The sequence below is a fragment of the Erpetoichthys calabaricus genome, chromosome 3 (genome assembly GCF_900747795.2).
Source record: "Erpetoichthys calabaricus chromosome 3, fErpCal1.3, whole genome shotgun sequence".
Classification (NCBI taxonomy): Eukaryota; Metazoa; Chordata; class Cladistia; order Polypteriformes; family Polypteridae; genus Erpetoichthys; species Erpetoichthys calabaricus.
Genome location: NC_041396.2, coordinates 125,729,434 through 125,754,666, shown reverse-complemented (window position 1 = coordinate 125,754,666; position 25,233 = coordinate 125,729,434). Strand labels below are relative to the sequence as shown.

Sequence of the window (25,233 nt, the reverse complement as noted above, 5' to 3'; positions counted from 1 at the left end):
AACACCTGATAAAAACAACAAATTTACTGACTAGACAAAATCTATAAAAGAATAAGTTGCAATGTCAATGTTCTCTTCATATTTACATGTGTTTCTTCTGAAGTCTATGCATTTAGTATGCAGGTCACTAAACTGGTGAATTTAAGTTTCTCTTGTATTAGTATGTCCATGACTGTTAAAGCAGATTTTCTAGAATAGCTTAGCATCCCATCTTAGGAAGTACCCTGTCATATACTGATTGCTCCTGAGGCAAGTTTAACTTTTTCAAGGCCATTTACTGGATAATAAGGTAAATCAAACAGCAAGGGTGGATTGGTAATTCGTTATGATACCTGTACTTGGAATACAAATAATATTAGTCAGTTTTATACTCACCTACATACATGATGGATGTGGCTGTCATGTCACATAGGGCTGGCGGCAAGAAGAGAAAAGGATTAAATGGTTGGGTAGAGTACAAACTGGGTTCTGGTCTCCTTTTTTGTTGACAAAGTAAAATATGGAATACTGCCAGACATGAAAGCTCACCCAAGAACATGCCAACAGCCTAAAAAAATAAAAGAGACATAGGGATTTTAGTGAGTCCCAGGAATATGTAAAACACATATTATAATGTATGTGGAAGCATTTTTAATGTAAGTTATGAAAATGTGGAAATTTTAATAGAATTAACAGGTAAAAAAATCACCAATTTAAAATACATTAGTGTAAAGTTAATATGAAGTATTTTGCATTTGAAGGCATTTAAATATCAATTGTAGCAAATGAATAAAATTATACAAATAATAAACTTACAATAAAATCTTTAGTAAAAAAAAATCACCCATTTAAAATGATAAATTTATTGATGCAAATTTATTGTATTTTGGTTAAGGTATACAGTATATATTGAGAAGTAAAATAAATTAAAGTAGAAAACACTTAACATTAATCTATGTTGACTAGAACTTAAGGAAAAGGCAGTATGTCAGTTTTAACATCTCTATGGTTTATGTACATATTTCTACAATTATTGTAAGGTACTTTAGAAAAAAAAGTAATGTTGAAGTAGGGCTATATAGGGTAGTATACTGTATTACAACAAGTCATTTTTAAAAAACTAAAACTATTCGCACAATTTGAATTTTCAAATAAATCACCCAAGAATTTTTATCTATTTGCTAGTGTTCCTGCCTCACATCTTCAAACTGATAAGTTTGAATCCTACATATATGCAGTTTGTGCATTCTGCTGGCTTGTAAATTACTTTTTCTCCCACATCCCAAACATGTGCAAATTAGGTTAATAACTCTGAAATGCACCACTATGATTGAATGCAGTTGTATGTACAAAGGGTTAGTTCCACTCTTGAATCTGACATTGACCCTGAACTGCATAAGAGTTAAAAAAAATAGATGAATGTTGCTCATTTTTAAGTTGTAATTTCATTTTGATCTAATAGGCATACTTATCAGTAAATTTATACCAAATGTTCAACAGTTTAATAGTACAGTATATTAGATTTATGCCTCATATTCAGTATTATCATTTTTTCTTTCTTCAATCTTTAAAGCATTGAGAAACAAGAAACATGCAACATAATGAAATGTCTGTGACACTCTGTGGGGGTTGAAAATTAAATGATGCACCCAAAGCCAGGGTTGAATGATATGTAGAATTTTCAGGTTGATGGTTCACGGAACCTCATCAGAATTGGCTGATGTTAAGAGCATGTTAATGCTATTTTTCATAGATATAAATGATTTAAACAGGAATATAAGTAACAAGCTGGTTAAGTTTGCAAATGATACCAAGATAGGTGGATTAGCAGATAATTTGGAATCCGTTATTTCATTACAGAAGGGCTTGGATAGCATACAGGCTTGGGCAGATTTTTGGCTGATGAAATTGAATGTCAGTAAATGTGAAGTATTACACATAGGAAGTAAAAATGTTAGGTTTGAATATGCAATGGGCAGTTGGAAAATTGAGAGTACACCTTATGAGAAGGATTTAGGAGTCATAGTGGACTCTAAGCTATTGACTTCCAGACAGTGTTCAGAAGCCATTAAGAAGGCAAACAGAATGTTAGGTTATATAGTACGATGTGTGGAGTACAAGTCCAAGGAGGTTATGCTCAACCTTTATAATGTACTAGTGAGGCCTCATCTGGAATACTGTGTGCAATTTTGGTCTCCAAGCTACAAAAAGGACATAGCAGCACTAGAAAAGGTTCAGAGAAGAGCGACTAGGCCGATTCCAGGACTACAGGGACTTTCAAAACTCGACTTGATTTTTTTTGGAAGAAATAAGTGGAAAGGACTGGCGAGTTTTGTTTGGCTGAATGGCCTGTTCTCATTTGGATTATTCTAATGTTCTAATTGTTTCATTTAACATTGATGATTGATGATGTTATCAGCGAAGGAGAGGCATTAATGTTTTAATTGAGTATGACGTATTGCTGTCCTGTAATTCCTGTAATTTTCAATTTGTCCACAGGGTTTTCTCATTGTTAATAGCCATGCATTGTAAAACAGGTACAAAAGTACCTCATTTAATATAGAAAACAAAGATGAATGAATTGGTAGCTAAGAAGTGGTCAACCAAATCAGTGTGATGAACCAAACTATTTAACAGAAGTTATTGTTTGATTAAACAGGAAGATTGTTATTGTAATGACAATCTTAATTTGCATGTACACCATCTAGCTAAGTATGCAAATTTAGGCAATACTCCTATTATAAGCACTAAATTGGTATCTCACCAACCATAATTTATTAGTGACTTTGGATATGGAAAATGCACAAAATATAAGCAAGGCAGTGTGAGATGGTTACTGGGTCCTTATTAAACATTTTCATAAGGGTTAACAGAACCGCACTTGGTCTGTTCCCTCACCTCGGACTAATTTACTTTGGGTGACCCTACTATGAACAAGTGCCCCACAAGAAAGGGAAACCAGGGCCCTGCATGGATAAAATCGCCCTGTTTAGGGAGATTGACTCCGCCCCTTCTACTCCCAGGGCTATAAATTCGAGACCACGCAGAGGAAAGGGATCAATTATGGCTTAAGCGACCAAGGAGAGGAGCTCCACAAGCTGACCAAAAAGAGCTTTACGAGAAGAAACACTGATTACCTGATTGTTGAGGGGAAACCTTACTTTGTTTATATAATCGTTAAACACCATTGTGCGTTATTTTGCGTATTGTTGACAAGTAAACGGGGATAGCTGACTTGACACTCCAAAGAGCTGCCATTGTACTGACCTATTATTTCTAGAACGGCCACAGGTGGCGCAGCCGGCAGGATGGCGGAACAGATTAACTTAGCCAAGTTGGTGCACCAGCATACTGAGCAAGTCAAACTGCTGCAGGTACAGCAAACTAAGTTGCTTGATGCAGAGGCTAGATGCGAGGCAGCAAATGTTCACTATCTTGGCAGGAGTCAAGGGCCCGCACAACTACTCATCCCGATGTGTTCTTGGGACAATGTAGAGACTTTTTTGGCTAATTATTGAGCACATGACCACTCACCTGCGATGGCCACAGCAAGAATAGGTGTACAGTACTTGTTTTCTCCTATCTTAACAGGTGAAGTGGAGAGGGTGTATTAGGACCTGGAAAAGCAGGCAGCAGCTGACTACAGTAACCTGAAGAGGGAGATCTTGGCCCATTATGGTTTGACTCAGGTGGGTCAAGCCCAGAAATGCCTGGAACGGCGTTTCGACCCACATCAATTGGCAATGGTCAAAGCTTTCGATTTGTGGGGTCGTTAAGATGGTGGCTGCTCATTATTTGGTTCACGTTCTCCTGGAGTATCTTGTCTGCCCTGTGATTCGGCAACCATGGGTGGACATGGAACAGCTCATGGCCATCATCGAGCAGTACGGATCTGCCAGCCAGATGGAAGAACCAGATGGAGCAGCCAGATGAGTGGGGGCAGACCCGATTGATGCATTCCCAGAGTCCATACCGGTACTAGAGAGGCAGTGACCAATCAAAATCCCCCAACCCCCCAAGAGAAGACTGCTCATTTGTGCCACTCTGTTGCTACTGATGTGGCGAACCTAGGCAAACTGTGTCCAACTGTCCCCGAGTGGATGACCCCATGGAGTGCGGATGGGCCTGAGGAAACAGGCATTGCTGTGCGGTCGCATAGTGCCCTTCGCAGACAAAAGGTCACAGAGTGCTGAACAGCAATGCGATACAAATACAACAGTTAAAACAAAACGAACAAAACCAATAAAAATAATAAATAAACAAACAGGAACTACTCAGCACTGATTAAAAGCCTGTTTAAAAATGTTTTTAGTTGTCACTCTATTATAAAAGAGAATCTTGAGATAAGATAGGACTATTGCCAAGAGATTTTTTCAAGTCCCACGAGACGAGACTATTGCCAAGAGATTTTTTCAAATTCCGTACTCCTCTCAACCATTTCAGGTTAACAGCCCACACCCACGGAACTCTCATCCCTCATTCGTGTGAATGCTTTCGTCAGACACAATTCCTGCACTCTCAACTCCGGTAAATTTTACGATCAAATTGGCAAATTGGTTAAATGCATATCAATAGACTATGCTGAAACAGTTGGTGGTGATGTTGTGGAGATGAAAACATCAATTTATAATATCCCTTAGAATATCTAAAACCGTTAACACTGTCCGGTCTTCCACCCGCCGAATTACTATTGAAAGAAGGACGTATCGTAATGTTATTGCGTAATTTATGTATGAGTGATAGGACAAGATAGGACAAGATTAGTTGTATTCAAAATTGGTCGAACAATTCTGACATGTAAAATTTTAACAGGCGACAAGAAAGGTAATGTAGTACATCTTCCATGGATAACACCAAAGGAGATCTTGATATGCCATTCATATTAAAATGTTTAGAGTTTCCCGTTAGAATAGCTTTTGCTATGAGAATGAACAAATCACAAGCACAAACATTTCGAAAAAGTTGGTTTATTTATTAGAGAGAAAGAAATGATATTCATTCACGGGTAGTTATACGTTGCCTTGTGTTATAATAAATGAGTCCAGACATCATAAAAAGGTTTGGGGTAGCCACCTGTATAATATCCCTGGCTGCAAAAGGCTTTTTAGTAACAGAGATATTCACCAGACTGAGTCCAAAACAGAACTGATTACATGTGGCAAAGATGGCAGCTTTAAAGGCCAGTATAGGAAGTGATGTCATCAAAGGGACTGAAACCAGAAGTAACATCATCTGGACCGGATGTGACGTCATCAAAGGGCCTGAACCAGGAATCAACAACATCTGGACCGGAAGTGACATCATCAAATGGGCCGGAACCAGAAGTGATGTCTTCGGAGGTGCCGGAACCTTGCAGGATTTCCCGGGAAAGGTCTGCAGGGAACTGAGAAAGACGGTCAGTGCACCCTGCCACTCCGTGGTCGGATGTTTATTACAATTATGGAAGCCCTTTAGCTGCCCCCTACTCGCACGTGTGTGACAGTTGTCATGATGTAACTCCAAACACTGAATCAAAATTCAATGCAAAATTGACGAAAAGTTAATTCCAAATATTGTTTTTACGGAAGTTTACAGTACAAGTGTAAGTTTAAAAAGTAATTACATATTAATTTCAAAACCAAACAGAACAAAAATGTATAACACAACAAATACCTCTAATGCAACATGAAACATAATTTTCTTTCAATTTATTACGTTTTACTATTTTTTACTATGGTTAATTACTCACTGTAATGTAAAATAGTTAGGTCTATTATGCATATGTAACAATTCCCATGAAAATAACAATCTGTTTAAATTGTACATCCACTTCCCCATACGTGAGTGGCAGACCCGTGAAGCGGCTAGTGCGTAGCGCCCGTCTGGGGGTTGGCGAGCAAAGCGAGTAAGGGTCAGAGCCCCCTAGTTTTTTAAAAGAATCTATAAGGCAGGCTATTTCATAGTCTTGGTGCCACAGACTGAAAGGCACAATCCCCACGGGTTTTTAGCCGAGTGCGTGAGACAACTAAAAGCCCCTGTTGCCCAGACCTAAGAGTCTGACAAGCTGTATAGCATTGAAGTAATCTGGTTAGGTGCTCAGGAGCTTGTTCATGCAAAGCTCTAAAAGTAAGTACCAAAAATTTAAAATGAATTCTATAAAACAATGGGAGCCAATGCAGTGTGCGCAAAATGGGAATGATATTATCATTCTGGCAAGCACGAGTTAGGAGGCTGGCAGCTGCATTTTGGACTAACTGCAGACGTGAGAGACCTGTATAAAGAGCATTACAGTAATTAAGTCATGAGGAAATAAAAGAATGAACAAGCATCTACAATTCTTATTTTGAAACAGTGTTTCTTAGTTTAGAAAGATTTCTTAAATGAAAGAAACACAAGCGGCTGACTTACATATGAATCAAGTGTCAAGGACTGGTACAAAAATAACCCCAAGGTTACGTAAACTCGACTTAATAACAAGAGAGAAAGAAGATAATTTTAAGCTAATCTCAGAATTAAGAACAGGAGGAGCAACAATTAGTACCTCAGTCTTTCCTGAATTCAACTGCAGGTAATTACTACTGAGCCAGTCATTAACCTGAGACAGACAATCAACCAAAGTGACCAAAGTATTAATTCGGTTAGGTTTAAATGAAAAATAAAGCTGTATATCATCTGCAAAGAGATGATATGAAATATCCTTAAAAGAGTTAAGAATCTAAAATAGGGGAAGAATAAATAAAGAGAAAAGTACAGCTCCAAGAACCGAGCCCTGTGGCACTCCACATATCAAAGGAGCAGAGTCAGATGAAAAGCCAGCCACACCAACAGAAAAACTCCTAAACGACAAATAAGAGGAGAACCAGTCCAAAGCAGAGCCAGAGACACCTGATAGCTCTAATCTATTAATTAAAATCCGATGGTCCACTGTATCAAATGCTGCAGTAAGATCTAACAGTACAAGCACAGAGCACTGTCTTGCATTAGCAGCAATTAAAAGATTATTAAAAACTAAGAAAAGCTGGTTCTGTAGAATGTCATCTCCGAAACCAGATTGAAAAGAGTCAAAGAACCGCAGCTCCTCTAAGAAGGCACGGCTTCCTTTTACAGACATGGCCTGAGTTAATGAACCCACCCATCTGCCTCCTATATGACTCCAGCAGCAACATTTCCGTTGTTGCAGGCCAATATGTCCAGTCACAACACACATCACCATATACCAACTTCACCTGTATACCTGGTGAGACTCAACTATAGCTCACTGTGCTTTGTTGGATCATTCTACAAGGAAGGGCAGTTAAGGACACTGCAGATGGTGGTCAAAGCAGATAACTGACTGTACCCAGCTGAGAGGAGGAGCTTGATCATGGATGGTGATAACCCATCTGAAGGTGACGCCTCACCATGCAAAACATCAGGTAATAGCGTGGCCACCCAATATGATGTTGCCAATCTGTGACAGGGCGCTGCAGACCAACCACCGGTATCACCTGTGGATCCACCCCCCAATCCAGCAGCATCCGTGGGAACCACACCTTTCGTTCCACGCTTGCCACTTTTAAGTGTGCACAATGGAATGATGAGGAAGATTCTGAGGAATGCAGTCTCTGCAGTAGACCCAACGAGTGGTTTCATATCACCAGGGCCTCACTTTGTGCTCGCCTCAGCTTCTATTCTACTCTCATCTAACTTTTCTCTCCTTCTCTTCCTCCACACTGATGCTTCAGACATTGGCCTTGGGGCCAAGTCACTGACTAACCTGAAGACCCTGTGATGTATATCAGCTGGAGACTGTTGGACTGGGAGACAAAGTACGCAGCAATTCAACAGGAAGTCCATGACATTATATGGGCTATCACTTAGCTCTTGTGCTACCTCCTAGGCCATGAGTTTACCCTGGTCACCGAACATGCACCATTCCAGTGGTTATGTGTCCACAAGGATTCCAACCCTAGTGTAACCAATTGGTTCCTCAGTCTCCAACCATACCAGTACATGGTGCTCCACAGGCGGGGGTCCCTCCACAGCAATGCTGATGCCCTCTCCCAGGCCCACAATCTCATGGCTCGGTCCTCCTGAGCTAAGGGGGTGGCATGTCACACATGCACTTTAGAGGGTCACCTTCCAAATTCTTCACAGGTAGGTGAAACCACCCCAAGCTGAGAGGAGGCACTGCCTCCACTGACTAACTTGTTTTCTCTTTATTATGCAGCATGGAAAGACCGTCCAGTGAGGTCAAATAACTCTGCCCCTTCTGCTCAGGGCTATAAATTCAAGACCATCCTGTGAGAAGGGGTCACTTATGATGTAAGCGACCAAGGAGAGGAGACCCACAAGCTGACCAAAATAAGCCTTATAAGGAGAAACATTGATTACCTGACTGTTGAGGGGCAACCTTATTTTATTTTTCCATCCATCCATTCATCTATTATCCAGCCCGCTATATCCTAACTACAGGGTCACGGGGGTCTGCTGGAGCCAATACCAGCCAACACAGGGCGCAAGGCAGGAAACAAACCCTGGGCAGGGCGCCAGCCCACTGCAGGGCATACACACACACACACACACAAAGCACACACTAGGGACAATTTAGGATCGCCAGTCCACCTAACCTGCATGCCTTTGGACTGTGGGAGGAAACCGGAGCACATGGAGGAAACCCACGCAGACACGGGGAGAACATGCAAACTCCACTCAGGGAGGAATGGGGAGGCGAACCCGGGTCTCCTAACTGCGAGGCAGCAGTGCTACCACTGCACAACCGTGCCGCCCCTTATTTTGTTTTTTTAATTGTTAATTGCTATTGCATGTTGTTATTTATGCATTTTTGACAAGTAAACTGGGACAGCCGTCTTGGCACCCCAAAGAGCTGCAATTGTACTGACCTATCATTTTTCAGAAGAACACACAGGGATAGACAAGCCTTCCTTTGAGGAAGAAGAGTCAAGAGAGTCATAGGAGGATTTACCCATAATTGGAGCAGAGGTCACGGAGGTAGCAGGGACCCAGGGGTTGGTTGATTGCATCCTGAGTTCCTGAAGGCTATAAATTTTGTTGGAGTGTCTTGGCTGGCACCCCTATTCAACATTACATGGAGGTAAGGAGTGCTTTTGGATTGGCAAATTATGGTCGTGGTTCCCATGTTTAAGAAGGAGACTGGAGGGTTTTTTCCAACTTTAGGGGGATCTTACTACTTAGCCTCCATGGGAAAGCCTATGCCAGGATTCTGGAAGTGACAGTCTGGCTGTTGGTCAAATCTCTGTTCCAGGAGGAACATAGCAGATTTTGTCCTGTTTGTGAAACACTAAACCAGCTGTTTTAATAGACAGATGCATGGATGAAGTGCAAGATGCAGTTTCACGCCATTTATGTGAAAAAAATGAGGTTTACATTGTAGCAAGCCTGACTTCACAGAGGGTGCCGAGGTTGCCAACAGATCTGCGTAGTGATGAGGTCGCTAGGCTTTTGAAATGAGGGACAGATGGAATCAGGCCAACACCTAAGCCCTATAGTATTTTAAACCGCAATACCCAAATATTAACAACACACACCAGAACAATGTCCAAACAGATTATACATTAAGCAACAAATATTTATATTAACTATTTACTATAATAACTATTTATAAACACACCAAAAAAAAGGTAATCACAAAAATGCAAATCAACACCACAAACAAACCCCCCAACAATATTTACAGTCCTGGAAAAGTCTACAATAAGTGATGAGTGTGGATCCTGAAGTACAAACAACTGTTGATAGAAGAAAAACTGCTTCCCATAAAAATGGATAATGAACACTACCACCAGAGACCAGAAGGTGTATGATTTTCTGAGGTGTGCCTCTTCACAAAAAACAACTGTAGACAGGATTGGGAGAAAAAGTACCCACTTCCATCCCTGTAACCGATGGCCATGCAAAATCCTCTTCTGCTGCCCAGTTCATAAAGGGTTTTAGGTACTGCTGGTGATGAACTTGGTGAAAAATGGAAAAGTCAAAATGTCACGCCACATTCCTCTCTTTCGGTTTTATATGTACAGTGCCTACAACTACAAACTATAAATCCCACAAGCCCCTCTGCATCTGTGTAAACCTGTTTAAAGGCACAGACACCATTGTTACAATCCAGGTATCTGAGCTACCAGTGTTACTAAAATTTTCACCAAGCAGGACATACTATACAAAGGTGAAAACCCCCTATGTTGCAATGTTATAGTGTAACACATTCTATCTATGTTGTCATTTTAAAAAAACAAAGTATGTTTTCTTGCTAAGCCATATGTATCAGCCTTCAGCTCCACCAAAACAGAGAAATGGTTGTGATAATCCACATAAAACGTTTTTGGGGTAGTGATGGGGATATGTAATCTATCAATTGCACTGCCAAACTAAAGAAACCTGCATCTCCTTTGAAGGCCACTCATTATTTCACAGATGTCTCCTGCAGAGCTTACATTAATTGCTGATGATGCCATCACTTCACACAAATCTACTCATGATGGGCTACAATATTTTGCTGAATAGAGAAACTAATTTCCATTGAGTACATTTTATTTTCAAATCTCAAGTAACACTAGGGGGCTCCGCCCCCTGCTCGCTTCGCTCGCCAACCCCTGGCGTTGGGACATGAGAGTCAGATGTATGAATTAGATATAGAATAGTGTGCAGCTTTGGATGATGCCCATAGAAATAACAAATAGAGTGTTTGTCATATATTAATGTTTTATTGGAATATTTCTTTGTATACAACATTAGTAGTAAAGATGGTGTCTTGTCCTTGAATGAGTCTTCCTTGGCATGGATTATTTATAATTTTAACTTTAACGTCAGATGAACGGCGAACACGTGAGAAGGCAACATAAAGTTGTCCATGTCCAAAAACGGGTTCAGAGAGGTAGATGCCAACCTTGTCCATGGTTTGTCCTTGTGATTTGTTGATGGTCATGGCAAATGCAGGTTTAATGGGGAACTGTCGGCGTTTCAATGTAAAAGGTAATTCTAGCTCAGAACTTGTAAGGTCAATTCTAGGAATGAGAACAGTATTGTTAGCATGTGATCCTGTAAGAACTGTCGCTTGAATAACATTGTGTGTCATGGTGTTGACGACTAACCGTGTGCCATTGCATAAACCCTGTTTTGTGTTAAGGTTTCTTAATAGCATGATTATTGTTCCGTTTTTAAGGGCAAGGTCGTGTTGTGGTAATCCAGCAGGGTTAATAGTGTTCAAATATTCTAAGGGGAAATTTATATGTTCATTGTCGTCATCAGAGTCAACTTTGTCTGAGCTTAGAAAGATCTGTGTCTCTCCAGGAAGTAATGAAATGACTTGGTTATTAATGTGATTAACATTAATATTTTTTGGACATAATATAGTGCGTTGTGTTAACAGGGGTATTTGGTCTAATGTGATTGCTGTTCCAAATATCTCTTTTACTAAGTCGTCTGAGATAAAGGATTGTGGAATGGAAATAATATCTGGGTGAAGTCCATCTGTATTTGTGAGTGTACCATTTCCCAGTTGTATTAGCCAACTGTTATATTCTGGATCTGGACATCACATGTTTTGTACCAACTGTATTGTTTTAAAGCAATGCCAATTGTCTGCGTATTTTAAGGTGGACTGAACAATAGCTGAGCGCATGGCATGTGGAACAATAGCTAAGCATTGTCTAAAATCTCCTCCTAATAAAAGAACTTTTCCTCCAAAGGGAATATTATTATTCATCAACGTTTGTAGAAGTTTATCAATGGTGTTGAGTAAGTGACTGGATGCCATTGTACATTCATCAATAATTATCAGTTTTGCAAGACGGATGTCTCGGGCATTGCTACTGTGAATGTTCATAGTGGATACTGATGTCTCTGTGATTGGGACCGGTATTTTGAATATTGAGTGACATGTACGACCATTTATTAACAGATTTGCTGCCACTCCGGAGGATCGCAGTCACTGTTAATATGTTTCCTTTTCTGCAGTTGAACGGCTAATAGTGCTTTATTGTAAGGAGATCCACCTATGCTGACACCTATGCTGTCTAGTGTGAAGGTGTTGACGTTCACTTTAGAATATGTGGCTTTGGGTGTCACTTCTTATGGATGTGTGTGTGTGTGGGGGGGGGGGGGGGGGGTGAGGATTGTTGTTGCGCGAGCGTCTTCTTTCTTTTTGTGTTCCTGTGTCTTGTTTGAATCCCCCTCTTTGTGTGTGTCCCGTCCGTTGCTTGTAGGGTCTGTGGGGTGGGCTTCGCTCGCCAACCCCTGGTGTTGGGAATGACAAAGACCGTGATGTATGAATGAGATATAGAATAGTGTGACGGTGTAGATGATGCAAATAGAAATCAAACAATAAAGTGTGTGGCACAGTGTAAAGGTTTATTTGAAAATTTCTTTGTACACGCCGTTTAAGTGTAAAAGGTAATTCCAGCTCAGAACTTGTAAGGTCATTTAAGATGGTTATTGTTGTGATCAGAGTCAAGTTTGTCAGAGCTTAGAAAGAGTTGTGTCTCTCCAGGAAGTAATGGAATGACTTGGGTATTTATGTTTTCCACATTAATATTTTTTGGACATAATATAGTGCGTTGTGTTAAAAGGGGCATTTGGTCTAATGAGATTGCTGTTCCAAATGTCTCTGTAACTAAGTCGTCGCAGATAAAGGCTTGAGGAATTGTAATAATATGTGGCTGAAGTCCATCTGTATTGGTGAGTGTACCATCTCTCAGTTGTAATAAGCAATTGTTATGATCTGGTTCTGGACATCGTATCTTTTTTACTAACTGTATCTTTTGAAAGTAATGCCAATTGTCTGCGTATTTTAAGGTGCACTGAACAATAGCTGAGTGCATGGCATCTGGAAGAATAGCTAATCACTGTCTAAAATCTCCTCCTCATAAAAGTACCTTTCCTCCAAATCTAATATTATTATTCATAAACGTTTGTAGAAGTTTATGAATGGTGTTGAGTAAGTGACTTCATGTCATTGAACATTCATCAATAAACAACATTTTTTCAAGACGGATGTCACGTGCAGTGCCACCGTTAATGTTCATAGTGGATACCGATTTGTAGGATCTAATGCAGTTGATAAAGATTTAACTTTCAGGTACATCGTCAGTTATAAGCTTCTGTAGATATTCAGTATATGAATGTAAAGAAGGCAGTCTAATTTGACCCTTTTGACAACAACGTGTAAATGTATAACTTGTATTGCCAGTTGTTTCTTCAGGGAAGTGAACTGAATGACAATGATTGCAAATGACATTCATTAATCCGAATGAATTTTCCTGGTGTATGTTTTCCTTGTGCCGTTTGAGAGGCGCGTTGTTGCATGTGTAGTATTTGGGACGTGTTGTTTTGGAGCTGTAATCGATTTGCCTGTGCTGTGTGAGAAGCCCGTTGTAGCCTTCCCTGCCATTAACGTATGTCTGAGACGGGAGGTGTTTCGTTTTGAATCCGTGCTTGTTGCGATGCAACACTTTGATTGATAGATTGCGTAATGTGGATCTAGGATGTAGATTTGTGCATATTTGCGTTGTTGATTTGTTTCAGGGTGCACTGTTCCATTGCAATGCAGTATTTGTGCACATATGCGAAAGCAGTATGGTCCATTGCCTTTTGGTGGCCTGATATTTACTCCGGTATATGCAAAAGCAAATGAACTATTGTAGGATCTAATGCAGTTCATAAAGTTTTTACTTTTAGGTACATCGTTAGTTAGAAGCTTTAGTTGAGCTTTGCGTTTTTGGAGTCGAGACATTTTTTCTTATGGATGTGTGGGGGGGGATCGTTGTTGCGCGAGCGTTTTGTTTCTTTTTGTGTTCCTGTGTCTTGTTTGAATCCCCCTCTTTGTGTGTGTCCCGTCCATTGCTTGTAGGGTCTGTGGGGTGTTTTTGTGTTCTTTTTTTGGTCTTCCATGGGCTTGTTGAATCCCCCTCTTGGTGTGTGTCCCGTCCCGTCCCGTGCCTGTAGGGTGGGGGGGGGGGGGGGGGGGTGGTATGGTCGTGCCTTGCTATTGTGCGCTCGTCTGTTCTTTTTTTTTTGGTGTGTTTAGTTTCGTGTGCAATGTGTTTCGTGCTTTCCCCTCGTTTGAGTACTCTTTTATGTGCCTTTTCCTTATTTTGGTGCTTGTTGAGCCTCATTTTTGTGACTCCTTTCTGTATGTGCTCACTCCTGTTTTCTGTGCTCTTGTCGGACCCTTTTTGCGCCTGCGTCTCTCGCGGCCCCTCATCCGCCTCTCTCCCCCTCTTTGTGTGTCCCGTCCCTTGCTTGTAGGGTCTGTGGGGTGGTTTTGTGTTCTTTTTTTTGGTCTTCCATGGGCTTGTTGAATCCCCCTCTTGGTGTGTGTCCCGTCCCGTCCCGTGCCTGTAGGGTGGCGGGGGTATGGTCGTGCCTTGCTATTGTGCGCTCGTCTGTTCTTTTTTTTTGGTGTGTTTAGTTTCGTGTGCAATGTGTTTCGTGCTTTCCCCTCGTTTGAGTGCTCTTTAATGTTTTTTTTCCTTATTTTGGTGCTTGTTGAGCCTCATTTTTGTGACTCCTTTCTGTATGTGCTCACTCCTGTTTTCTGTGCTCTTGTCGGACTCTCGGACTCTTTTTGCGCCTGCGTCTCTCGTGGACCCTCATCCGCCTCTCTCGCCCTCTTTTGTCCGCCTTTCTCGGGTCCTCAGCCGACTCTCGCGGACTGTTTGTTGCGCCGGCGCAGTACGTCTTTTTGCAGCTACGGCCCATGGCCGGATGTGCCTGCGTCCATCATCCGGTTTAGCATTCTCGGTTAGTAATATGGATTATACAGTGAACCCTCGTTTATCACAGTTAATCCGTTCCAGACTCTACTGCGATAAATGAATTTTCGCGAAGTAGGATTCTTTATTTATAAATCAAATATTTTCGCTGTTAGAGTATAGAAAACCTGTTTATGACCTTCAAAATACGTTTTTTAACATTATTAGAGCCCTCTAGACATGAAATAACACCCTTTAGTCACCATTACACTCGTATTACCCAATATATTTGACAAAATAAGAGAAAATAAGACATATTAGACGTTACAAATATATTATTATTATTGTACTGTACATTTAATTACACACACACACAGTTCTTACACACAACCACTAACCTATGAAGGCACGAGCTCAGTAGGAGAGTCTTCAGGTTGTAAGCTGGAGCGCTGATCGCAACCTCAGAGGACACAGACGCCCCTGGGAAAACCCCTGAAACAGCTGACAGTCTACCTTCACATTGCACCTTACCCTTCTTACTTGCGCTACAACGCGTGATAAACCTCTCACGCGGTACTCCGCTTACTTAAAAGTATTGTGCAGCGCCTCTCAGCTTTGGAATTGGTTGTTTTGTTTATCTCTCTCAGACATTCTCTGCTCCTGGTGGAACTGTCATCTCTGACTTGTCATGGAGCACGTTTAAACTTTTCAAAAGAGACAAATGTTTGTTTGCAGTGCTTTGAATAAAGTTCTTTTTTTTCTACAACCTCCTGTGTCTCTGTGCAAATCTGTGACCCAAGCGTGACAAGGTGGTGCAATATCTTCAGCAGGTGTGTCGTTGTCTTCTTCCGCTGAAGGAGTACTAGGAGTAGGCAGTGGGTGTCTGGGTGCGCGGCTGAAGAACATCTTGATAGGCAGTTGCTGGCACTGTCTTTTCATATGCGTGAGGAGGCTTTTGTAGGGTATTGCCATCTTTGATCGTATCCAAGAGTTTCACCTTCTCCTGGATGGTAAGCATCTTCCTCTGGCGCTTAGTTTCATTGTCAGAAGGCTTAGAAAAAGCAGCACGTTTAGGAGCCATCGTGGGGCTTAGATAAAAGTTCTCAGAAAGCCCACGCATAGTGACATAAGCGTGTATGAGAAAAAATCGCGATAGAGTGAAGCCGCGAAAGTTGAAGCGTGATATAGCGAGGGATCACTGTACTTAGTTTTTGCAACCCAATTTATATGCATGTTTTCTGACAAATTATTGCCTACTGGGTAAACTAGCAAATACCATCCTATTACATAAAAAGATGACTGGGTCAGTTAATGTATCTATAGGCCAATTAGCTTCATCTGTATTGCAGAAAAACGAGTGTAGGCAATTTATAATCAAGTATAGGATAATCAGTAAATAGTCATTAGCATAATGGCCATCACAATACCACCTATACTAATTCTCAGAAAGGTACCTTGAGAAGTATCTTGTCAGATCCTACTGATCAAGTGGAGGGAAGTAGGAATTGAGCATTATTCAGGCAGACACATTAGCTTAAGCACTGAATGCATCAGATCGATGCTGGTTCCAGTATTCATATGTATGTACAGTAAATAAATGACTTAAATAAAAACATAACATGTAGTTTAAGTTTGCTGGTGAGGGTAATTGGTGAATATTTAAAAGTCATTAAAAATATAAAAGAGACTTGGCTACAAGTAACACTTTAGCAGATAAACAATATATGAAATGCATAAATGTAAGGCTTTACAACAGAAAGTTAAACTATTTTTCCACAGTTTTAATTTATCTAATTGTATCATATCAGTTCATTAATTGCGTTGTTATTTGGCTCAACATTTTGGCACTTTCCCTCTCATTTCAGGATAACCCATGTGACAAACTGTAACAGCTCTAATACCAACTAAGAATCTTCAGCCATAACTATTTTAATCACTTCAGCAACAATATGTTTTATATTCATAAACGTGGACATCAATAATAGCACACCACCATTTTAACAACTATGAAGTGATGCCATCACATGTTGCAATGTTGAGATCAAGTGGCAGCAACATACTGTATTTAAGTACAAGTATAAGTATATTGTGCCGCGTGAGTCACTGTCTTGCCCCCAAAAACACGAGGCCGAGTCTCAGTACTTTAGCAAAACCAGCTTTATTCTGCTTTAAACAGGAACAGAGCGGTTAAACAGGAACAGAGGGGCTAAAAAATACACACAGAGCGGCGCTAATAAAAATAACTTAGTTCCTGTTCCAAATATCAATAATGCACATAGTATTCATCTGTGCCCCTCCAAAACGTTAAATATGGCACTATTAAATGTTAGAGCTTTAACTAACAAGATGTTTTTTATCAATGATCTTATCAGTGATAAAAAAATAGATTTTATTGAAACGTGGCTTAGCTCAGATGGTGCAGCTGTTTTAATCAAATCTGAGCCTCCGGATTACAGTTTTACTGGTGCAGATCGCCAAGGAAAAAGAGGCGGCGGCTTGGCAAATATTTACTCAAAACAGTTAAAATGTAAAGGTGTCAGTTTTGGTAAATTCAAGTCCTTTGAGTATCTCGCCGTTGTTATCCATGGAGATTCTCACATTCTAGTACTATCCGTGTATAGACCTCCAAAATTCAACGCGTCTTTTTTTGAGGAATTCTCTGACTTAATGTCAATTTTAATTACGAACTATGACACACTCTTAGTAGTCGGCGACTTTAATTTTCATATAGATAATCAGTGTGATCAAAAAGTAAAAGAATTTATGAACCTCCTGGACTCTTTTGATTTGAGACAGCTCGTTAATCAGCCTACACATAAAGCAGGTCATACGTTAGACTTAGTGATTACTAAAGGACTAAAAGTTGATATAAAGCAGGTCATTGATACGGGTCTATCAGACCATTTTCTTTTACTTTTTAATATAGAAATAATGATAGAAAACACTCATGAGAAGCATACTGTTAAAAAACGCTTCTTTGACTCATCAGCAGCTTTAAAACTTACAAATATTCTAAGCAATCAGCCCGTTTATAGTGCCAACTATAATAGCGAGGATAATGTAAATAGTAAGGTGGAAGACCATGGAGGAGGTACCATTGAAGACTCAAAGAGTGTCTGATTTAAAGAGAACATGTCGAAGAGCTGAGTGTAAATGGAGGAAGACTAAACTAACTATCCACTATGAAATATTAAAAGTTAAAATAACAGAATACAATAACACAGTCCGTCTTGAGAGGTGCTGCTATTTCTCTAAGATTATAAATAACAATGCTAGTAATCCCAGAATCTTATTCTCGACGATTGATCATCTGTTAAACCCTGGTAACTCAACGGAATGCCTAAGTACTTCCAGTAAAACCTGTGAGGCTATTGCTGTATTTTTCAATCAAAAAATTAATGATATTAGAAATAACATAGTATATCTCCCCAACAAGGGCGGCACGGTGGCGCAGTGGGTAGCGCTGCTGCCTCGCAGTTGGGAGATCTGGGGACCTGGGTTCGCTTCCCGGGTCCTCCCTGCGTGGAGTTTGCATGTTCTCCCCGTGTCTGCGTGGGTTTCCTCCGTGCGCTCCGGTTTCTTCCCACGGTCCAAAGACATGCCGGTTAGGTGGATTGGCGATTCTAAATTGGCCCTAGTGTGTGCTTGGTGTGTGGGTGTGTTTGTGTGTGTCCTGCAGTGGGTTGGCACCCTGCCCAGGATTGGTTCCCTGCCTTGTGCCCTGTGTTGGCTGGGATTTGCTCCAGCAGACCCCCGTGACCCTGTGTTCGGATTCAGTGGGTTGGAAAATGGATGGATGGATCTCCCCAACACTAAGGATCCTCCTAAACCCCAGTATTCTGCTGGAAACAAATTAAACTCTTTCACTAGGATAGATTTACCTGATTTACATAAAAGAATTTCTCAAATGAAACCCTCCACCTGCGTCCTTGACCCAACACCAACAAATTTTTTCAAAGAAGTATTGGACGTGCTAATTGAAAATGTTCTTGACATAGTAAATTCGTCATTAGATACGGGGCTCTTCCCAGACTGTCTTAAGACTGCTGTAGTTAAACCCCTACTTAAGAAAAATAATCTCGACCCCTGTGCTCTTGAAAATTTTAAACCCATCTCTAACCTGCCTTTCTTTTCTAGCAATTCCAGAGAAGGCAGTCATTATGCAGTTAAATGAGCACCTCAATAAACATGCTATTCTTGATAAATTTCAGTCAGGTTTTAGAACAAATCACAGCACAGAAACTGTGCTCGTTAAAGCAGTAAATGATTTGCAGGTAAATGCAGACAGAGGCCATTTATCTGTTCTCATCCTCTTAGATCTGAGTGCTGCATTTGACACCATTGATCATAATATTCTTAGAAATCGCCTTAGTCAATGTGTGGGCCTCTCTGGCAGCGTCTTAAATTGGTTTGAATCCTACCTGGCAGGGAGAAAATTCTTTGTTAGTTGTGGTAATTACAACTCAAAGACACATGATATTCTATATGGTGTTCCACAAGGCTCTATCCTGGGTCCGCTGCTCTTCTCAATCTACATGCTTCCATTAGGTCAGATTATCTCAAGGCACAACGTGAGCTACCACAGCTATGCTGATGACACACAGCTGTATTTATCAATTGCACCTGATGACCCTGATTCTCTTGACTCACTAACACAATGTCTAACTTGTATCTCAGAATGGATGAATAGTAACTTTCTCAAGTTAAATAAAGAGAAAACTGAAATCTTAGTAATTGGCAATAATGGATACAATGAGGCTATTAGAAATAAACTGAATGCATTAGTATTAAAAGTCAAAACGGAGGTAAAAAGCTTAGGGGTAACTGTTGACTGTAATCTAAATTTTAAATCACATATTAATCAGATCACTAGGACAGCATTTTTTCACTTAAGAAACATAGCAAAAGTTAGACCTCTTATATCATTGAAAGATGCTGAGAAATTAGTTCATGCGTTTGTTTTCAGTCGACTAGATTACTGTAACGCACTCCTCTCAGGACTACCTAAAAAAGACATAAATCGTTTGCAACTAGTGCAGAATGCAGCTGCTAGAATCCTAACCAGGAAAAGAAAATCCGAGCACATTTCTCCAGTTTTGATGTCACTACACTGGTTACCTGTGTTATTCAGGATTGACTTTAAAATTCTGCTTGTGGTTTATAAAGCCTTAAATAATCTCGCCCCATCTTATATATCGGAATGTCTGACACCTTATATTCCAAATAGTAACCTCAGATCCTCAAATGAGTGTCTCCTTAGAATTCCAAGAGCAAAACTTAAAAGAAGTGGTGTGGCGGCCTTCTGCTGTTATGCACCTAAAATCTGGAATAGCCTGCCAGTAGGAATTCGCCAGGCTAATACAGTGGAACACTTTAAAAAACTGCTGAAAACACATTATTTTAACATGGCCTTTTCATAAATTCACTTTAATTTAATCCTGATACTCTGTACTGCGGTGGGTTGGCACCCTGCCTGGGATTGGTTCCTGCCTTGTGCCCTGTGTTGGCTGGGATTGGCTCCAGCAGACCCCCGTGACCCTGTGTTCGGATTCAGCGGGTCGGAAAATGGATGGATGGATGGGTTGGAAAATCGATGGATGGATGATACTCTGTATATCCAATTCATTATAATAACTATTCATGGTGGCTCTAAAATCTGTACTAACTCCTACTCTCTCTTCTGTTTCCTTTTCCGGTGTTCTTTTGGTGGTGGTGCAAGCTACTCAAAGCACCATGATGTTCCAACAATGATGGATGGATTAAAAGCCAGAAGTCTGTATGACCACCAGCATCAAGTGACTCCGTGAGAACCCTAACTACAAAGAGGACTATTTCATTTATGTTAGGTAGAATGCCCAGAGGGGACTGGGCGGTCTCGTGGCCTGGAACCCCTACAGATTTTATTTTTTTCTCCAGCCTTCTGGAGTTTTTTTTTTTTGTTTTTTCTGTCCACCCTGGCCATCGGACCTTACTCTTTTTTCTATGTTAACTAATGTTGTCTTATTTTAATTTCTTATTTTGTCTTTTATTTTTCTTTTCTTCAAAAAGAAAAAAGCACTTTGAGCTACTTTTTGTATGAAAATGTGCTATATAAATAAACTAGCAAAATACCCACGCTTCGCAGCGGAGAAGAAGTGTGTTAAAGAGGTTATGTAAACATATATATACATATATATATACATATATATATATATATATATATATATATATATATATATATATATATATATATATATATATACACATCCACATATATATACATAGGGATGGGAATTGATAAGATTTTCATGATTCCGATTCCATTTTCGATTCTGTTTAACAATTCGATTCTTTATCGATTCTCCTATCGATTCTTATTTTTAAAAAAGGAGAACACACAGGTCGATTAACTTAGAACTTTGTTTTATATCTTATCTTTGAACAAGATAGAAATTTAGGAGTAGCATGACCTTACAAACCCAACAGTGAGATCTTAAGAGATCCACAGCCTACGGCTCCTCGATGGGGTGCCACGGGGTCCCCAGAAAAAAATGTGTAAATGTAAAATAATAATAAAATAAATATTCTTCTGTAGCAATAACAAAGTATAACATAAATTATTCTGTGGCAATTACACAAGAATGTCCAGTAACATTTACACTCTCCTTTTTAAAAGTATATATGAGCTGAGCACTCAAAAATAAAACTACATCAGCCAGCAAACAAATACAATCAACTCAAGTCCAATGGAACTCTGCACAGTGCAATTCTGCAACCATCAACTATTTTGACAGCTACATCCATGTTGGCCGCATTATCAACAGTGGCTGCCACAACCTTGTCTTTGATACCATACTCCTCCAAGATCTCATCAGTCTCCTCTGCTACAGCTGTCCCTGTCTGTACCTGGTACACTGGTTTGGTTTTGAGGACTTTTTCTTGAGCCTGGCCATTCCTGACATAATGCAGCGTTACTGTGAGGTAATGATCTTGACTAAAACTTGCACATCCATCTGCAGTGACGGCTGCCTTCAACACATGTTTCAGCTCAGAAATGGAAACGGATGAAACATCTGGTAAGAGGAGAACACGCAAATTTGACATTCCCTGACTTAGCCTACAATTAAACACATTCACTTACCGAAAATCGGGGGCATCTACTGTGGCAAATGGGTGCAAGCCTTTTACCACAAACTTAGTCACTGCTCGGTGACATTCGTCTATCCTGGCCTGTGTCATTTTACTTTTCCCCGCCTCTGTGAAAGGAGAAGCTACCGGTACACTGCAGCGAGAACTGCCAGCATCTGAGACAGCCAGACTCTGTCTGTCTCTCTCGTCATGGTCATCTAAATGCAATGGAATCGATAGGGGAATCGTTTGCAAAAATGGCAAACAATTCCAAGGAACTGAAACAGTGGGAACCGGTTCTCAACAAGAACCGGTTTTCGATTCCCATCCCTATATATACATATATATATATATATATATATATATACACATATCAACATATATATACACATACATATACACACATACATAAACACACACATATACATATATACATACATACATAGTGCGTTGTAACACGGGCTGTGATTGTTACATGGGAGGGAGACGACAAATCACAGCTTCCCGCTTTCTAATCGGGCCTGTGATTGGTGCTTTGACGGATGCTCAGATCCCACAGTATGTCCCCTTAGGAGAGGCGTTAGGCAAGTGTAATTGAATAGCGGTGCTGCAAGTTTAGCTTTACACCTGTTTTTAAGGCTTATTGACTGAAAGGGGCTTTCATGAAAAAACTTAGGGCTTTGCTACAGGATACACCCTTCCCAAGTTAAGGAAGTAAAAATAAAGGTATATATTTCTGTTTTATTTAAACCTTTTAAGTTTGTATGCGGGCGGAATGGTGGCGCAGTGAAAGGTGCCAGTTAGGAGACCCGGGTTCGCTTCCATGTGTGGAGTTTGAATGTTCTCCCTGTGTCTGTCTGGGTTTCCTCCAGGTACTCCGGTTTCCTCCCACAGTCCAAAGACATGCAGGTTAGGTGCATTGGCGATTCTAAATTGTCCCGTGTGTGTGGGTGTGTGCGCCCTGTGGTGGGCTGGCACCTTGCCCGGGGTTTGTTTCCTGCCTTGTGCCCTGTGTTGGCAGGGATTGGCTCCTGTATTTAGGATATAGCGGGTTGGATAATGGATGGAGGGACATTTGTATGCATAGCCCCATTTGCCCGTTTTCATTTTTTTTTCATTCTTCAGTAATATTTCAGCAAACCCGGAGCTTGTCAGTTCAAATCCTGGTACTGACACCACTGTGTGACCCTGAGGAAGTCACTTCACCTGCCTGTGCTGCAAAAAACCAAAGTAATGTAACAAATTGTACCTCAGATGTTGCAAGTTGCTGGAATAAAGGCATAAGTCAAATAGATAAATATGTATTATACACATAGGAACTATTCATTTATTTTCAGTTAAGTCATCTGCAGCAAACCTTTATAAATGAGGGTTTCTCCTTTTTAGATAGTGCAAACTGTTTCTTCTTCATTGAGTTTTTCTCTTGGAGAGCTTTTTTCATTTCATTGAAAATTAAAGCAGCAGCTGCCAAAATATGTAGCTTTCTTATTAATTTTTCAACATTGTGTAAAATAACTTTATAAAGTAACATAAAAGGTTTAAATACTGGTTATCCTTTTACACTAAAATATTACTAAAGAGATACAAAAAAAGTAAAATGCATATGTTGTTTTTCTTTAAGGAGATTAAATATTACTGAAGAAAGAAAAAAAAAACTAAAACAGCCAAATGGGGCTATGCATACGAACTTAAAAGGTTTAAATAAAACAGAAATATATACCTTTATTTTTACTTCCTTAACTTGTGGAGGGTGTATCCTGTAGCAAAGCCCTAACTTTTTTCGTGAAAGCCCGTTTCAGTCAATAAGTCTTAAAAACAGGTGTAAAGATATTGACAATAAGCTATGCAAACCCACCAAGACATGCAATCGTTTAAATCAAGGCGCGAGTCGAAAAACACCATCCGATACTATTAGTTAACGATTAACACATTTCTATATGTATTGTAAGCATACAATACAACTGATAATATGTTGCGCTTATTTATCTGGTGTACCGACATTTTTGCGCGTTTAACGGCTGAAATCTAACATGGTTTGTGCCCTTCAGAATGAAAACAGTTTGCATTCACCTTTTTAATAAAAAGCGAGCTTTTAAGCCTGAGAAATCACTCCGTAAATGCACACGTTTAATTCTTTATCACTTCAAACAACTGAACTATCCAGAACATTTCAGGCATACATCCAGCATTCAAACTATGTATAAAAAGCACAACTGTTAAAGGAATTCAGCATTTCTTAATTGAAAATGTTCCTTTAATCCTCAACATGTCTCAATGAGTCGTTCTGGTAGTTTTACTTGACGTTTTGATATTCTGGTTAATTGTGTTTGCAGTTGAGATGTTCTTTCCTGATTTATACTTGTTTTCTCGTTAATATTTGTTTCGCTGGTGTTAGTGTTCTGATTAGAGGTTATTGGTCCTTTGATGTCTCGATGGTTTCTTCTTAGAACAGCTCCTATTACGCAATTCCGTCACATACTGGTCTATTGTTTCTCCGCTTTTCTGGAAACATGTAAAAAAACTTGTGCAGCTCAAACGTCACATTGCGCTTTGGGTTGCAATACGTTTCGAATTTTTCAACTATTTTGATCAATTTCATATTGTCTCCATCTTCTTCAAACTGAAAATTGTTATACACCTCTAGCGCCTCTTAGCCAATTACATGTAGAAGCATAGACGCTTTCATTTTTTTCACTTTTCCTATCTGCTTCAATCGCAGCAAGATACAACTCGAATCTCTGTTTAAATCTTTTCCAATTTTCAGCTACATTTCCCTTTAAGTGGAGATTTGGTGGGGGCTGTAATCCTAACATATTTTTTTTTCTCTTTTGCTAGAACGTCTTCGCGCTTTCTGATCACGTTTTCGGGTTACTCACAGACACGAGACTCGTTCAAAAACTGAACCTCTTCTTCACATTCCTCTTCCAATCCGCCACTTCTGACACCATGTAGTGATCTTGTTAGGTTCGTAGTTTAATCAATACACAGGATTGAAAGATATAATAACTTTTTAATAGACAGACTTTAGAGACATTTACTGTACAAGTTAGTACTCGTTCTTTAGTTCACGCCCATTCTCCTACTTGCATCGGCATTCACAGGCATTACTAATCATTCTGTAAGTATCCCTTAATAGACCTTACTAATCAACTATCATTACAAAATCCAACGTGGTTTGTGCCCTTCAGAATGAAAACAGTTAGCATTTACCTTTTTAATAAAAGGCGAGCTTTTAAGCCTGAGAAATCACCCCGTAAATGCACACGTTTAATTGCACATGTGTTAATATGTATGCTTACACAGTATTAAAAGACACTCAAAAATTAACGTCATTTACCTTCGTTCCCGCGTTTGACTCGTGCTGTAAATCTCTTCCTTGTTTTTAGTTCACGTGATTACGTAGGAGGCGTGATGACGCGATACATGACTCCGCCTCCTCCATTAGAGTATATGGACAAAA

The 25,233-nt window shown here is 40.0% G+C and overlaps 1 protein-coding gene across 1 annotated transcript in view; it reads right to left on the bottom strand.

Moving 5' to 3' along the window:
* slc35f6 (solute carrier family 35 member F6) overlaps positions 1–25,233 on the bottom strand; it is a 159,215-nt gene that overhangs the window by 57,978 nt on the left and 76,004 nt on the right. Inside the window, exon 3 of the mRNA XM_028797343.2 lies at positions 376–547. Within this exon, the coding sequence (XP_028653176.1) occupies positions 376–547 (172 nt within the window). The remainder of the gene's footprint in view (positions 1–375; positions 548–25,233) is intronic.